General features: G+C 37.9%; 1 protein-coding gene across 1 annotated transcript; it reads right to left on the bottom strand.

Moving 5' to 3' along the window:
- Positions 1-2238: 2238 nt before the first annotated feature.
- Positions 2239-15980, bottom strand: LOC139974660 (acetyl-CoA acetyltransferase, mitochondrial-like). The gene is made up of 13 exons (XM_071981905.1): positions 15863-15980; positions 14936-14986; positions 14167-14284; positions 13293-13388; positions 12758-12858; positions 12432-12524; positions 11373-11525; positions 10826-10877; positions 7791-7883; positions 6747-6860; positions 3823-3887; positions 3346-3503; positions 2239-2796 (listed from the first exon to the last, which is right to left on the bottom strand). Exons 1-13 carry the CDS (start codon positions 15899-15901, stop codon positions 2676-2678), a joined length of 1254 nt encoding a protein of 417 aa, XP_071838006.1. The 5' UTR covers positions 15902-15980; the 3' UTR covers positions 2239-2675.
- Positions 15981-17146: the final 1166 nt, after the last annotated feature.

Here is a 17146-nt window from a genome sequence, read left to right as displayed (position 1 = left end):
ACTTCATTCTTAAACTATTACACCTGCATATGATGGCAGTTATACTTAAAGGTGAATTAACACAAAACAATCAGTGAAGTTAATTTCAAAACCCTACAGGGAACTAAAGATCGGTCAAATTTTAACCATGTAATTCTGTATGTTTATGACACATTCAAGATATTTTATTGCCCATTTCTTTAGGCAATTTATGTAACAGCCTCCTACGTTGGGACATTCTCCTCCATGAAATATCAGGGCCTACAATGTAACATAATTACCAAATTTTTTTGATGGCTCTATGGAAGCAATCAAGAATGAGAATTTATCAATTTTGATATTGGATATAAATGGTGTGATCGCAATCCTTTTTGGTTTCGATGATAATCGTAACCTTTGCAATCATGCGTGTGTGTGTGGGCGTTTGTGACGCCCAGCTTGTAAACACGGTATCTCAAGAAAGGAAGCTTGGACAGTTCTCATATTTGGTACATAGGAGTACCTTATTGAGTACAAGAAGCCTATTATTTTTGGTGTAGGTCAGAGGTCATTTAAGGTCACCAGGGGTCAAATAGTGAAAAGCTTGTAAACATAATATCTCAACAAACAAAGCTTGGACTGATCTCATATTTTGTATGTAGAAGTACCACATTTAGTACATGAAGCCTATTGTTTTTGGTGTAGGTCATAGGTCACTTGGGGTCACCAGGGGTCAAATAGTGAAAAGCTTGTAAACATGATATCTCAAGAAGCAAAGCTTGGATTGATTTCATTTTTGGTATATAGGTTGACCACATTAAGTACAAAAAGCCTATCGTTTTTGGTGGATGTCGAAGGTCATTTAGGGTCACCAGGGGTCAACTTGTAAAAACCTTTTCATAATATACGGTATCTCCCATCGTCCAGCCTATAAGTAGATGACATGGGCGATTCGCCTCATAAGAATAGGAGAGCCTATTGACAATTGAAAATGATCTTACGGGCATCCGTAGATTTGAATCTGAACTCGCGACAATATCCCCATTGACCTAAGTGTGTCGCTAGAAGTTCTGAATTGCTATGTACATAGCTACATACATGTGTGTATGTAACAGTGTCTTCCAAGGCTTGCTTGCAGACCATAGATATATAAAAGTGCTAGAGCTACTGCAACACTTGTCACTCATCCGTATGGATATTTTGCTAGAGTTGATGTGATTTCGATGGAATAGTGCACTTGAATGGCGAAGCATGCCTTCTCTAGAAAATGTTTGTAGATCATTGGTAGTTCTGGTTGGATGTACAGTAAGTTGTACAGGTACCACGAATTTCAAAACATTTCTTGGCCAGCTGCCAAGGAGAAACTAGGTCAAGGTTGCTTTCACTTCATGGAGTTGGCTGTAATGTTGGCCTAGTTTTTCTCAATAACTTGTGAAACTACCATTGACAGGGTCCGACAAGGTTGATATTTTGGGACTAGTTGTGAATGGGGTAAGGGATTGTTTCAAAACATAACAGTCATGTGATCCAATGTCAACAAAGGTCAATCAGGGGTCAAAAACTAGTATTTTTGCAATACCTTGAGAACCAAATGTCCATCAAGGTTGGCAGTTACGCTATTGTAATACAATAGTCGACCTGCATTTGGGTGACCTTTGACCTCAGATTGATCTCCAGTGACCTGTATTAGCTTCTTTCAAGTTGATTCTTTGAAGTTTCGTGGGCATATTCCAATCTAAATTGTCCATAAGTGGACTCCTCTGCAACCTTAATGTGCGAAGATATTAGAGATTTGGTTTGGTTTGTAATACTTGGTGTGCGGATTCATAACATTGAGTACAAGAACCCTACTGTTTTGATGGAGGTGTGTATAACCACGTACAGACTGACCTGTGTTAGCATGCCATAGTGTTATTGTAACAGCTAGTTCTGGTTATACTAACAAGCAGAAGTCTAGTGCATTGAAGTCATCGAAACCTCAATGCATTTTGCATTCTGGTTAAAATATATTATGATTATTTCTCTTCTACAGAACGAGAGCCATTACATATAATTTTCTTCATGGCTTGTGCCATTTTCTTTAATCTGTACATATACATATATATTGACAGGTTTTGTGATGAAACTCACCGAGGGAATCGCTCCCTGAATGTTAGCATTTGTACTAATTTGTTAGTTGACCTGAAGAGTATCAAGGTCATTTAGAAAAAAAAAATATTGTTCAGCCAAATCTGTTTGCAGCCCCTCAAAGATTTCCAGTTTGTGCATTAATAAATTAAATTTCGAAGGTTTTGCTCCTCTGTGACTTTAATATCGCTGGTAAACACGTGACATTTGATCTCCAAGGTTTATCAAAGAAGCTTAATTTAATGTCAAGCAGATTGCTTAGTAGGCAAATTGGTGATACAATTTCTCGCTGTTTTATTAACATTTTAGGGTTCTAATTTGATTAGTTACTTTATTGAATTACCTCAGCAATGACCTGATTTGTGTTAATAATGCTGCCAGTGTCATTTCTCAAAAACATACAAATAATCAATATTTTTTATTCGTCATTAATCTTTCATATTTTTAAGCATTTAGCGACAACTTGTCGTTAAGAGTCTTGACTGTCAGGTTGTCCACTCGTATCTGATCTTGTATTAAAAATAAATATCACTCCAATTGTGCATGGTTGTATGCCACTTGATAATTAGGTTTTTCAAGGTCAAGATTATTCATAGCTTTTGAATAACGATAGCAGAAGCTCCGCCTCCACCATTACATATGCCGGCCAATCCATATTCTCCTTTCTTCAAGTTCAGCGCCATGTGACCAGTGATTCTCGCTCCTGACATGCTGTAAAAAAATAAAGCAGAGTGAAGCGAAAAATAAAATGAAGTAAATAACAAACATGAACGAACCTATTTGTGAAAAAATATTGGGGAAAAAATTTGGTTAATGTTGGCAATTGAATGTGAAACTCTCTGGAAAAGCAAATTACCTTAATTTGCAGTTATATCTTAAAAAGATATGATTTTTTAAAATGGTGAAATTTTTTTTTAGCAAGCCAAGAGTATTATTTTCTTGAAACTTGAATGTTACAAATGGACTAAGACACAGTTGTCAAAAGTAGGATACAGTGGGAGGGAAGGAGGGAGGGTGGTGGGAGGGAAGGAGGGAGGGTGGTGGGAGGGAGGGAGGGATGGAGGGGGAGGGGGTGCAAGCTGTGAAGGACAAAGTCTTGTTTGCTTTGCTTTGAAATTAATTCAGCCTCGCTGCAGGGGATTCAGCTACATCTACTGCAGCTTTGTATTTTGACACAGTGCCTAACATTCAGGAAGAATAGCAAGGACTAGGTGGACCTCATATTTTTCATTCTCGTTGGATTTCTTAGCCTGGACTCACCCTATAGGATGACCGATACTAACTGCTCCACCATTGATATTCACTTTGCTGGGGTCGAGACCGAGGAGTTTGATGTTGGCTAATACCACCACACTGAAAGCCTCGTTAATTTCAAACATTGAGATGTCCTGGTACGACAGACCTGCCAGCTCTAGGGCCTGAATGAGTGAAAGGAAAGAAAGAAAATTGAAATCATAATAATACTGGAAGTTGTCACAGAAATGACTCCATGTATCCTCTGGGGTGGCATGGCTTTACCTATAATCTGCAGATAGATGGCGGACATGCAGGCTTGGCGTCGCTTTGAAGAACATTAACAAAAAAATTTTTTTTTTTTAAATAGATAAATAATAATGATGAGGGAACAATAAAGAATGAAAGAATAAATTATATAGTTCATTAAATTACAATCAATCAGTCAATCAATCAAGTAATGAGTTATAATGCAAGTCCATACTACAGAATATATTTATTTACCTTGGGCATGGCCAGGGCAGGAGCAATGGGGAACTCTATGGGAGCGACAGCTGCATCAGCAAAACCTAGAAAAAAAAACACAAAACAGAAAAAAAACACAATAACTGACGGGTGGGAAGAGAAGAATAGATACTCTCATGCTTCGATTAGTAATACACATCTTGTTCTATCCATTAAATTTTGTTTTCCTTATTTTTGTTAAACTATCAATGTTCTTAACTTCCATAGTTTAATTTATTGCAGAATTTTTGTAGCAATGCCCCCCCCCACCCCTAAGGAACCTTTTCTTATTATTACACATCATAATTTGCAGTTAAAATGTATATTGAGCAGGTCTGGACTACTCTGCACCCTCCAACACCTTCCTCAAACTCCCTCCTCCCCGTTAATTCCGTTGTTACATTCTACGTGATATCATTACTTGAGTGTGATATGAAGGTTCTCTTCATGTACATCATTGATATAACTAATCTGTGATCATGTAATTTTCCATTACACAGTTTTTATTCCATAACCTTTTCCAAATTTTTACATTCTCTCCTAAACTTTCACAATTTTTTGCTTTTCGGGTATTGTTGTTAATCATAGGTTACATATTGGAGGGGGGAGGGGGGGCGAGGGGAGGAGGGAGGGTCGGAAGGGGGATGACGACAGAGGGAGCACATTCCCCTGTGTTTACTGAAAATCTCAAAAGTGACCGTCTTTTGAAGATAACAAGTGCCCCTGTTTGTTAATGGACTGTATCGTTTTCATTTCCTGTACAAATGAAGGAGTGGCCCTTATTGAGAAATTGCCATATCATTGAGAAACCACAGCAAAATTAAGTTCGCTAGTGCCCTTCTGTTGACAACTAGAAGGAAGACAAAATCCTTTCTTATTACCAAACAGAATCAAAATACAGGAATTTGGGAAACAGAACGGACAGAAGTTGTCAGGATGTTTGGAGGTGATTTTGGGTAAATTGCCCTCTTCAATGGAATCTAGGTCACACGTCGCGCTGCCCTCAAGGTACCTCGCTGGTCGGCGGCTGGGTAAACAACACCATTAGTGATTATTTTACCAATGGTAGGCAAGCAAAATAAGCAGTAACGTCTTTCTGGCTATCATTTAAAATGGCGGCCATCTTTTTTGAATATCCGGAGAAAACAAACATACATACCAGCAACAAGGTAAGTACTTTAAAGTTCAAGATATTTACACTATTATCATTACAAAAAAATAGCAAACATGAAAGATACATGTGAAAAAATGGTTTGGGAGGGGGGGGGGGGAAACAAACATCGATTATGATAGCCTTCAAGTGACATACTCGTCATCTTAGTCATAGCTGAATACGAAATTTCAAAAGACGTTCATTAAACCTAGGAGGGTCTACCAACAAGGTACTTGAGTTAGCTCTCACGAAACAAAACGCCAAAGTTGCAGGCACGTTACAACTCTTGAAGGGATATTTCCGAAACTGCTCAGAGGGTTGGTATAACCACTCATCTCAAGTAATCTGCATATTGAAATATAACATCAATGAACTCTACAGCAATATATCAGACAGACCATCAGACCATTTTTCAAAAGTTAACAGACCTAAACAAAAGTTTAGGAGAGAATAGAAAATTTGTATTGTACCTAAATGGACTTTTTTTTTTCCAGTTCCAAAAGAAAGACCGGGGAGTGGGTAGATGGAACAGGACAGTAACTAATCGTTGACATATACCAAAAATTCAATCTATCGAATTATTGACCAATATCTTTAATAGAGTGAACTCATTGCCAAATTATCAGTCATCGTAGCTACAGACCCTGGCCCCGCCTGAATGTTTGCAATTTAATTAAGCATTTCCGGTGCTGTGGCCGAGTGGATAAAGGCGGTGGCATTTGAAGCAATGAGGCTTAGCAATCGGGAGGTTCGGGGTTCGATTCCCGGCCGGGTCATAGTAAGGTTGGTTTTTCATCCAAGAGCAATCTACGGTTTTCCCATCGGAAATGACTTTCTAAATTGAAAAAATTCCAAATTTGAGTTAAAATGTTGAATTGGAAGCCACCCGACATTTAAGTTGTAATCCATAAGCCCTTGCTGGCTTCTCCCACATTTGTGATCGCTTAAGCGTCATAAAAATAACTGCTGATTATTATTATTTTTATTATTTCAAAAAGGCAAACAGATTTTACGGGGGGAATTGATAAGATTATTACAAAATTTGTAATAACAGATGTGATTTCAAAAAAGTATTATTTTTCCACTGGACTTTTGACTTTGGATATGGATCCAACTTCAACTACAGAGGCTGTGAATATAAACTGGCCATAAATCTTGGTGGATAAATTTTTGGCTGAATTGCAACTTCTGAACTGGAAAACTGGATGCGCATTTCGCGTACAAGAATTCTCTTGTCACTGCGCACCGATGTCATTATCATTCGTGGAATCTTGGCCATCTTTTTGGAGCTAATCAGATCCCATTTCAAATGGCAATATAACAAGGAACAACACAGGAAGGAATCGCATGCAAATTTAACCGAGATTGTTAGATTTCGTTTCCAGAAGCTACTTCACCACGCTTGGTTTCTTTCCTGTGCTTCTTTGAACAACAGCAATCTGCAGACTTTTAGTCCCAATTAACAACCAAGGATCTTCCATGAAGACTGAGACACAACTCCCCAGATCCCCAGCACCCTTCCCCTCCCCCCACCACCAACCCCCCCCTCTATATCAATGTTCAGAATGCACAAAAGCTAGCTTGGCCCATGGACTTGGCATTGTTAAAAAAAAAATAAGTAACCAGTTCTCTGTTATAAATCAAGCCGCAAAAGAGTGTACTTAAATTTTCCGACATCTGAAAAAGTCTTTTGACCCACCAGAAAATTTGTCCTGGCCCACTTTTTGGACGGTGCCCATAGTCTCACAGATCATAGTTGCAAACTACTTACTGACAACCCTGGCTAACGGCTCCACATTCAACCTCTGTGCTGCGTCTGCGGTCATCAGGACCATGGCCGCTGCACCATCATTCAGTGTGCTTGCATTTGCAGCTGTGATTGTTCCTGAGGAACGAAAAGGTAAAACAAGGAGATATTTTTAGAGGGCTTAAGAAGGCTCTCGGTGTAGGATTTAATTTACCCATTCGAGAAAAAGTTTCTCTGGCTAAGGTGGTAGTCGGGAATATCAAAGCACACAAGTGAGAAATTTTTGCCACAATATTTTTCTACCTTAATAATTATAATCATAAAAATAATCATAATGACAATAATAATAAGAGTAATAATAATAATGATAATAATAATAATAACAATGACAATAATAATCATAATAACAGTAATAATAATAATAAAAGTAATAATAATAAATAAAAGTAATAATAATAAGTAATAATCATAATAATAATAATAATAATAATCAGATTGGAAGACAGTTATCTTCCGACCCTAACCAGCCACCTTTACATGCATGGTGGAGAAGCCAAATGGCTAGTAACTTAAACTTCACTTCATCAGGTGGCTATCCGATTTTACGGTTTTAGCTCACTTTGGAATTTTTGGGGTACAATTTGAGAGACCATTTCAGATGGGAAAACTTGTGGTTATCTGCTGGAAGAAAAACCTGCCTTACTTTGGCCAGTGTAAGGTTTTGTTTTATTGAGCGTCTTTGTGTTAGCCAGAGTAATCCAGTCAACTTTAAAGTAATTGATAAGCCTCGGATGACAAAAGGAACATTTAAAATGATGAAAGGAAAGTGAAAAAATGGTCCCATAGATTTCCCAAACATTTAGTGGGGTACAGAGAGACACCCTGGGCCGATAAGCAGTTTTCTGTTTGTTTGTCTTTTGCGAACGGTCTACAGATCAAACTTATTGTAGAGCCTTAAAACGTCATTATATAATGCTACATGAATTTAATATTTTAAGCAGTCCTGTAAAATCACTCTGTCAAATATATCTGGACAGTTTAATATGTTTCAAAGAAGTAACATTTTACCATTTTTCTCAAAGACAGCTTTCAGGTCCTTGACCTTATCAAATTTGACCTTGTGGTATTCTTCATCTTCTGTGACTTCAATGTCTGGTTTACCTGTAGTCGCGAAACAAAACGGGGAAGTCAATACACTTGAAACCTGATAGTGGATCACATCTACAAATCTTGAACAACGTATGGCCACTTGATTAAACAAGAGCCCAACGGCTATAATACGGTTTCTTTGCTGTTAGCAGAGATTGGACAAAGCAGCTTCCTCTGTCCGTCAACAATTGATTAAATTCTATAATCCTCATGGATGGATAAATAGATGCCAGATTGTCTCATATTTGTATCAGAGATTTTTTGGAGAGATTTCTTGTCAGATATATGAGAGAAATTGATGCAATAACAGCTACAAAATAATTTCAACCAAATTCATTCAAATTAAAATATTCCAATTGCAGAGGTCTAGTAATTTCCACTTTGGAAAGTCACTCATTCTAAGACCTCATTTTCGAAACAAAAATTTAGTACAAGTAAGTATAAGGAAGTTTGTGTGAATTTGGGCCCCACAAATTTAGGCCCAAAGAATGTGTCTGAAAAAGCATTTAAGGTAGAAATGACATTTGTGCCCACTCGCCTCTAAAATCGGCCGGACAGAAATTTGGGCCCAATTGGGCCTAAATTATTTAGGTCCACATGTACCAGTTTATATTAACCATTTGATTGAAATTTTTGTTGGGTCTTCTCTAAATCCAGTATTCCCCTATTAGAGATACTCTGAGGCACTATTTCATAATTTTTGTTTCTTGCCCCTTTTGTACGACAAGTGCTATTTATTTCATTGAGAGATTAAGGTGAAGTAACTTTTATAACAAGAGCCCAACAGGCACTATGGTTCCTTGCTTAATGAATTTTAAAGTGTTGTATGTCAGAACCCAGTATCATAATATTACTGCCCACATGTACCAGCTGTTAACCAATAACTGTATTCCAAGGTTGGATTTAATCTGATTTAAGGTTGTGGAGTTATTGCAATTTTAAAATTTCTCGATAGATATTTTGTGTAAATGGTTCCAAAAAGTATTTGGCCAAAACAAACTGGCTCAAAAGTATATATGCCCCACCACCCCACCCCCAAACGCAAAAAAATTGAACGCTAATAACTGTTGGCCCAAATGATCCCAAAAATATTGGGCCCCACAAATTCAGGCCCAAAGAATGTGTCCCAAAATGCATTTGCGGTGGAAATAAAAGTTGGGCTCAGAAAAGTGCCCTGAATGTTTGGAGCCCAGATGGTCCCGACAGATATAGGCCTACATGCACCAGCTATTAACCAACAACTGTATACCAAGTTTGGCTAAAATCTGACTTGAGGTTGTGGAGCCATTGCAATGTAAAGATTTTCACATTTGACCCGATAACCTCCTTAATATTCATAAGGTCAGCACAAAAACAATAGGGCACACCTTCTCACTACAATACATCTACACAGCAAGTATGACAACATACCCATCACTCCGTTATTGAGTTATCACGGACCTAAGCAAGTGTCACAAAGGCACAGACACACATAGGTTAGGAACCAAAAATACAAGTGTTAAAAAAATAAAATCATAATTAATAAAATTGCCTAAAATTATGTTCTCAATGGCATTTTTCCTGAATGACACGTCAGTTTTTAAAACTGTTAAGCAAGCGGCCCAATATTATTTTGATGATGATACTAGATATATGGGGCCATGGTTACTGATGATTTTTAACAGACTTATCTCTTGTTTACATTGATATTGCCTACTGTACTTGGCAGAAAAAAGGCAAGTGCCTGGCATTGAACCAGTAAATAAGCCTGTTGTTTGAGGCAAGCATTCACTGTTGAACACTACAGAAAATTGAGTGAAGTGAGATTTTTTTAATCGAATGCTGTAAACATTTGCAACTTTCCTTCTAGTGAAAGCTCAAGTGAAATGACTTTTGAAGAAATTCCAACCGTAACAAATATTCTATTACTGTACAGTGTGTTTAAAATGAAGTCAATTCCACTAGCATAGTCACTATGGTCTTTTCAACACTGAAACCAACTCAAGCATGAGTGCTTCTAATAAAGTACAGCAGGTACCAATCACATCTCTAGTGTAAGCACAAACTGAATAGTCGACCTTTATATCTTTAGACAGATACCAGGGTTGAGCACAACGGCGCCCAATCACACTTGCAGTGTGAACTTGCTCTCCAGATCAAACATGAACTCTGCCATTTACATGAGAACTTACATCAATATATGCAACATGTATGCATTGTGCAATACTAACATTGTAACAAATGTAGTCTCATTTTAAGCCTCCCAATCAGAACTTTGTATAAAAATCAAGTGTGAACAACCCCAAATTCAGATTCCTGAGGAACTTGATCCCCCTAAAAAAGGACAAGTTGGATTTGATCTTTGTCTGATGCAGACAGGAATTTCAGACCTGAGAAATTTTTGAAAATGAACCCCACAGGCATAATGATGCACTACTGTATTCTTGCACGTTAGGTAAACTACCGGGTACAGAGCGAATTTACCGGAATGAAAAAATATCTTGTAGTGGTTGAAATGTCATTTAATTTGGTACTCCTGGGCAATTGACAGTCTCCACAGGGTAGAGCACGCCTTCCTTTAATAGCTCAAAGCAGACGTAAGTATGCCCTCATAGTTATTCCAGATGCCTACTTTAAACAGCTTATTAGCTGACATCTTAAAAAGAACTTAACAATCTAACTACCAGTGTGTTTTATAAACAAGGCTAGCTAAAACTAATTGTGTATTGTTGGAAGATAAATCTTATGCAAATATATGAGGGTACTGCACGTACTGCTTTTTCTTTAAAAGATTTTGGCTGCCCTATCGACATAGCTGTGTACTAATATTTACACATAATTTGAAATATCAGCAGCCAGTGCAAGCATTCGTTAGTTTCCTGACTGATGGCACGAGTGATTCAGTCGGTGTTTTTGCTGCTTGTCATAGTGGGATGCAAGAAAGAGGAGGATAAAGGTAATTAAGCTTTACAGACCTCTCTTCTGTGGGATGGAGACTTTGACTATTTCTTTGGCAAAAACACCGGCCTTTTAGAAAAGTGACGAGAGAAAAAGAAAACATGGAGTACATTGAAGTTTTAATTTTTTTTTTTTTGAATTATTTAAAAAAAAAAAAAAACAATAAAAGGAAAAACCTTTCAATGTTCAAGTAAGACGTAATGGGGCAAAAAGAAAAGAAATCTGGAGAAATTGGATTTGCCAGAGAAAAGAAACATAGCTAAAAAAAAAATATTAATGAAAAACTTTCAATGTCAAAGCAAGGAATAAGAAATCTGGTGTAGCATCGCAATAAATGCAACTGCAAAATGGGAGACAAAAATTTGGCTGTATAAGTGCAGTTTTTCATACACAGAAAAAACCACAGTATTTTGTAAGAGGCTCAATTCAGATCTTTCAAAACTGCTACGAGTGTGTCCGTTTAAAGATCGCAAGACGCCGCTTCCCAATCTTCAGACTCTTTTAAACTTTTATTCCTTATGGTTTATTACTTTAATTACATTCATTTTATCGCCGTTAACATACCTCACCGGCGGCTTGACTTTTCTTGTAAGAGCTGACGGCGAATTGGTCTTGCTCCTCCCTGGATATACTGTGCTTCTTGGCACAGTCTTCTCCACAGCTGCCCATGTGGAACTGATTGTACACGTCCCACAGACCGTCCTTTACGATTAGATCCTGCAGCAGGAATTGTTCACGTAAGATGTAACGAAGTAATATTGAAGCAAATCTCAAGTCACTCACAAAGTGTAAGAGTACGAATATATGAATAGATCTACATCTCTGCAGGAAACTAGTCATGCCATGCATACATGTGGCGATATCAAGTTGATTTGAAAGTTGCACCAATACCACCTTCTCAGTTTTTCTTGCAATTTAAAGAAAGATTTAAACAATAACATTTCAGGATGCTGGCTGAAACTAAACCATGCAGAGCGTTTTGGAATTTATTAATTCAATACTGAAATCTTAAGACTAAAAAAGTAGGCATTTAATAATATAATATACCTGTTTTAAAAAAGATATAAGGATTTTTTCTCTTATTTTATTCTAATTTCCTTAAGGAAATGATAAGATTATTTATTAAAGAAAATATAATCAGTACAATTTAAAAAAAATAAAAAAATAAAAAAAAGAAGAGAGGAGAGGACTACTTTATACAAGTTCAAATTATATTGACTCTGTATCTGATGTCTGTTGATCTCTCGCTTCTCTCCAGTATGTCAGATCAATACGTAGATAAATATGTCAGATAAAAAAAACGGTGCTGTGGCCGAGTGGATAAAGGCGGTTGCATTTGAAGCAATGAGGCTTAGCAATCGGGAGGTTCCAGGTTCGATACCCAGCCGGGTCATAGCGAGGTGGGTTTTTCATCCAAGAGCAATCTACGGTTTTCCCATCTGAAATTACTTTCTAAGTTGAAAAGATTCCAAATTTGAGTTAAAAATGTTGAATTGGAAGCCACCCGACGTGTAAGTTGTAATCCATAGGCCCTTGCTTGAGCGTCGTAAAAAATAACTGCTGATTATTATCATTATTATTTTTAATATTATTATTATTTTAAATCTTATGGTAGCTACTCGCCTCCATTTTATGTCCGCCATAAGATGGTTCTGCCCTGGAGACTGTGAATGGTACATTGGACATACTCTCCATCCCACCAGCAACCATTACATCCTTGAGAATAGAAGATGAGAGAGGTCAAAGATGAGATAATATCCTGGATTTTTATTTAAACACATAGAAATGATGTCAGACAACCTGATAAATTGAAACCTTGTACTGGGAGATGGGGGAGGGAGGGTGGGGGGAGGATAGGGGCTGTAACCATACTGATGTCAACAAGTCAAACTCTTTGGTATGGACCATCTTCTATTAAGCTACATACATGGAAATGATTTCAGGATTACCTGATGGCCGCACATAAGACTCTGTGATGCTAACATCACAGATTTCATACCGGAAGCACAAACTTTGTTGATGGTCGTACAAGGAGTACCAAGAGGGAGCCCTGTTGGAAGTAGAGAAGATTAGAACATCTTTCAAATCATAACAATTTAAGATGTCAAAATGTAATAAATAACTTCATTATGATTGTCACAAACAGCTGCAGTAGTGAGAAACAGTATTTTTATAAACAAAATTGAAATTGAACGAACTATGTGCAGCAGAAAGAAAATCATAGCATGGTAGAACTCACAGATTAATTGTTATATAATTGATATACTACTGAATCTAGTTCCTGTGAAGACCTGTACATCTTTACACTTATATAAGCAGCAATTTGACCATTTTGATAGAATTATACCATGTGATAACTGATAAATTATTCCCTGATCACAAACAGGGCTTGATGTACACAAGAAGATGGACAGGGCAATGACCATGTTGATGGTACAGGGTACGGTCAAAAGGGCTGATGTTCCTTATATATATATGACATACCAGCTCCAAGGGCTGCTTGTCTGGTGGGAGCTTGGCCCTGTCCAGCCTGGAGAACGTTCCCCATGTAGACCTCCTTCACTTCATTCTTGGGAATACCTAGACACAAAAATGAAAGAACTTTGTCAATTATCCAATCACTCTATTAACCACAAACCAACCATTAACAATTACAAGAGCAGCACCAAATGCAACTGTGAAACAAGAAACTTCTATTTGAATCAAATTTTGGAATTCCTAGAAAGGTAATGCACTTTCTCTCAGATCTACAGTAGTTTGAAGTCAAAGAAGGCCTGACGAGAAAGGAGGGGCGAGGAGGAGGGGTTAGGCTGGAAATCAGGGCCTTCAGGGGGGGCTGCAGTCCTGGTGGGGTCAATATGTTTCTTGCTCTCACTTCAAACTTCCTGAAATATAATCTAACTTTGAAGAATAATTCATTGTTAACATTCGCAAAAGACATGAATTGATATTAAATTGGTACATGTTACAATCATTCTAAGAAGAATAAAGTATTACATCATGTCAGTTGTACCAAGTATGATTGAAGTATGACTCGAGTATGACAGATCAGACAACCTCCTAATTAGTAATTATTTAACACACTTTTCAGCCACTTGACAAAATTTGTCAAACTTACACATGGCAGTATTGATGATACAAAGCAAGCAAACTTCAAACATTCAATATATTTTTTCCATATTCATCCCTTTAATGAAATGGAACGATCCAAACTGAAAAAAAATACCGCCACAATTTCTGCAACATCAAGCCGAAAAGCATGCTCAGTCCAAAACTTGTTTTCCATGGAATGATTAAATCTGTTCAGTTTATCCTTGTTTCTATGCATACTAGTATATAAGGTCAATGAAAGACATACCTGCCTTCTCTATTGCTCCTTGAATGGCTACAGTACCGAGTCTGGTTGCCGGGAGTCCCGACACCGACCCTCTGAATGATCCGACCGGTGTACGGACATAACTAGCAATCACTACTTCCTGGAACCAAGGGGACAAGAAGAAAGCAAATTTAGCAACGAAAGCAATTTGGCAAAGAATAACCGAAGACTCTTAAGAAAGGAAAAGGGAGAGAGACAGAGTGAGCAATTTACTTTCTCCATGTCAAATGATGTCATCTGGTATCAAATGCAAAATACTATATGAAATGAGCATATTACTACAGTATGTATAGTGCCAAGATGTAAACATGTACATAGCATGATATAGTCTTTGTACACAGGAACCATAGTACAGTATATTGTAAGAGACAGAGTTCAGAGCATTCAATACTGCTAAACAAAATTTGACGACTTTATTACCCGATTGAAAATTTTGATCCACCAACTCCAGTTTCTAACTGCTAGGCCTCTTGACTTACAGTACTTACTATGGGTGTACATGCTAAACCAGTACCTGTGATGCTTGCTCTAGACATACTGAGACGGAGTGAGGACTATTCTACGCATCAATCTCAAAATATGAGATGCCTATTTCATTACTGAAGACCCACTGTAACCTGCTCTGTTATCCCGAGACGGATGACAGAGTACTGCATAAACCAAGTCTAATTTCAATTTCAACCTTGCACATTTGAACTTCCATAATTACATAAACTGTCATAATTGAAAGCTGCAACTTCATAAAACTTACATTCAGGCCTTTGACAGTTGAAAACGATTTCTTCTGTAGCTGACAGAGTTGCTAAGGGAAGATAAAAAAGTGGAACAAAATAAACGGGAGATCACCAGGCAAACGAATTGCTTAAGAAACCAAAGTACATTTTCACACCCACATGCTCCTAGCAAATTTATCACAATTCAGGATTTGGCCTAACTTTAGAATCCGTACCATATGAATGGGAAAGCTTACTCGAATCAGCAGAATAAGGTTAGGGGTTAGGAAGTAGGGTTAGGGAGTAGGGTTAGGAATTAGGGTTAGGAAGTAGAATATAGGGTTAGGGGTTAGGAAGTAGGGTCAGGAAGGAGGGAATAGGGGTTAAGGGTTAGGAAGTAGGGTCAAATGGTACGGATTCTAAATTAGTACCCAGGATTTATCCACATTATCCACTTTATCTTATTGTGGATTAGTGAAACTGCTTAGGCTAAGTTACAATGATGAAGGGCCTATAGTAATCCTACAATACAGCATCATACTGTACATGTTGAAGTTCTGTCGCTTAACTGGTACTCGTACTATCATTCATAAACGTGCACATGTAGCCTAACTTATGCCTAGTAAGAACTGCTGGAACAGTGAATTAAAATAATGGATTTAACTATGCATGTTATATTTGATTGGGAGCAGGATTACGTCATTATTTTGTTCATTACTGCATTTTCAACTACTACTCGTATTAGTAACGCTCAACAATGGGAAATTTCGTGAATTTCCAATTGCGACAGATACTGGAGTGTATACAGTCATATACTAGCTAATGTTAGGCCTTTTAGTTTTAATCTGACACTGATACTGACCTAGGCCTAGGTGTGTTTGATAACTTAAGGTATGCCTCGAAGTCGGACCAAGCCTAAAGTTAAGCAAATTGAATCTGAAAGGATAATCAAGTTAATATCTCACATTCAAACAGTTAATCTTAGATCGGTATAAACAAGCCATTTCCGAAAATTGTAAGCTATGGATTTTAAAGGCAATGGATCACCGTTCTGTATAACTATGGCATGCCAAAATCTCACGCTGATAAACACTAATGTGTATTTTCTTCATCTCGAACGCCTGAATTATGAACAAAATGTGAAAATCATTTGAAAAAAACCTGGGATATGACTGAAAAATGTGGATTCAGGCTCATTGCAGAGAGAATGGTCATGGGAGGGGGAGAGGGACTGGTCTGTGACCTCAATCTGTTTCACCGCCCACTGCAAACTGACAAAATCTTCATAAGTTAAAGGACACGGAGTATTGTTCCCCTCTAAATTAACTGTTAGTACTCCTCCATCCCAGACTTCCTGGCTACAGGCCTGTGGGGATTCTGGAACGAGTAGCAAATAACCTCAGCATGCAATTTGACAGGAAGCAATGTGATATTATTCTAGAACGCCGAAAACCACATCGAAATTATGGTTAAAACCATTTGTATGATGGATGTTAAGGTCAAGAATGCTCGGCGTTAAGCCTGATATAGTAAGTTATATCAGCCAGCTACCAGACATTATTGATCTCTTCCAGTCTAGAAGCCAGGTCCCATCCCTGTCGTCATATTACAAATCTGCACATGGACCAAGGTGTACTTGAACGGCGATGGACATATGCAACTTGTATGGTAGGCCATACGGGAAATAATTACTGATTAAATGTCCGTACGAATTAAAATTCTTACCGGTCTTAAAAACAAACTCTTTTCACAGCCTATGCAATGGAAGGATCGAAACGACCACGGTCCCACCTCGCTATCCATCCCCTCGGGCACAGGGCACTATACAACAAAAAGGAGTTTACACCTGTTCGACCTCGCAAGAGGTCCTACGGGGGATAATAATAAGGTTTTGTAGAATAGACACTTTTTTTTCTAGGGAAAGTTGTCTATTATTCAGTCAGGGAAGACTCTCCACCACATATAGGCCGGTCAGGGACGGACGTAGCCGGGGGGGGGGGGGCTCTTTTTAAGTTGAAGTAAGCTGAAAGACCCTTCTCAATCTTTCCCCATAAAAGTACGTCTGCTACGTAATACAATACTCTTATTTTGTGTATTTCCTGCAAAGTGGAAGGCTTTTTTGGCAAATATTTTCTTTAGTACATCATGGAGCTCCGTTAGGTGTAATAAATGCTCCCTTCGTGACAAATTCCCTTTTAAAATTCTGCCCCCCCCCCTTTTCAATTTTCTGGCTACGACGTCCCTGCCCT

This window comes from Apostichopus japonicus, chromosome 10 (assembly GCF_037975245.1).
Source record: "Apostichopus japonicus isolate 1M-3 chromosome 10, ASM3797524v1, whole genome shotgun sequence".
In the NCBI taxonomy this organism is placed as follows: Eukaryota; Metazoa; Echinodermata; class Holothuroidea; order Aspidochirotida; family Stichopodidae; genus Apostichopus; species Apostichopus japonicus.
The sequence above is the reverse complement of the archived record's forward strand: the minus strand, read 5'-3'. Positions and strand labels throughout refer to the sequence as shown.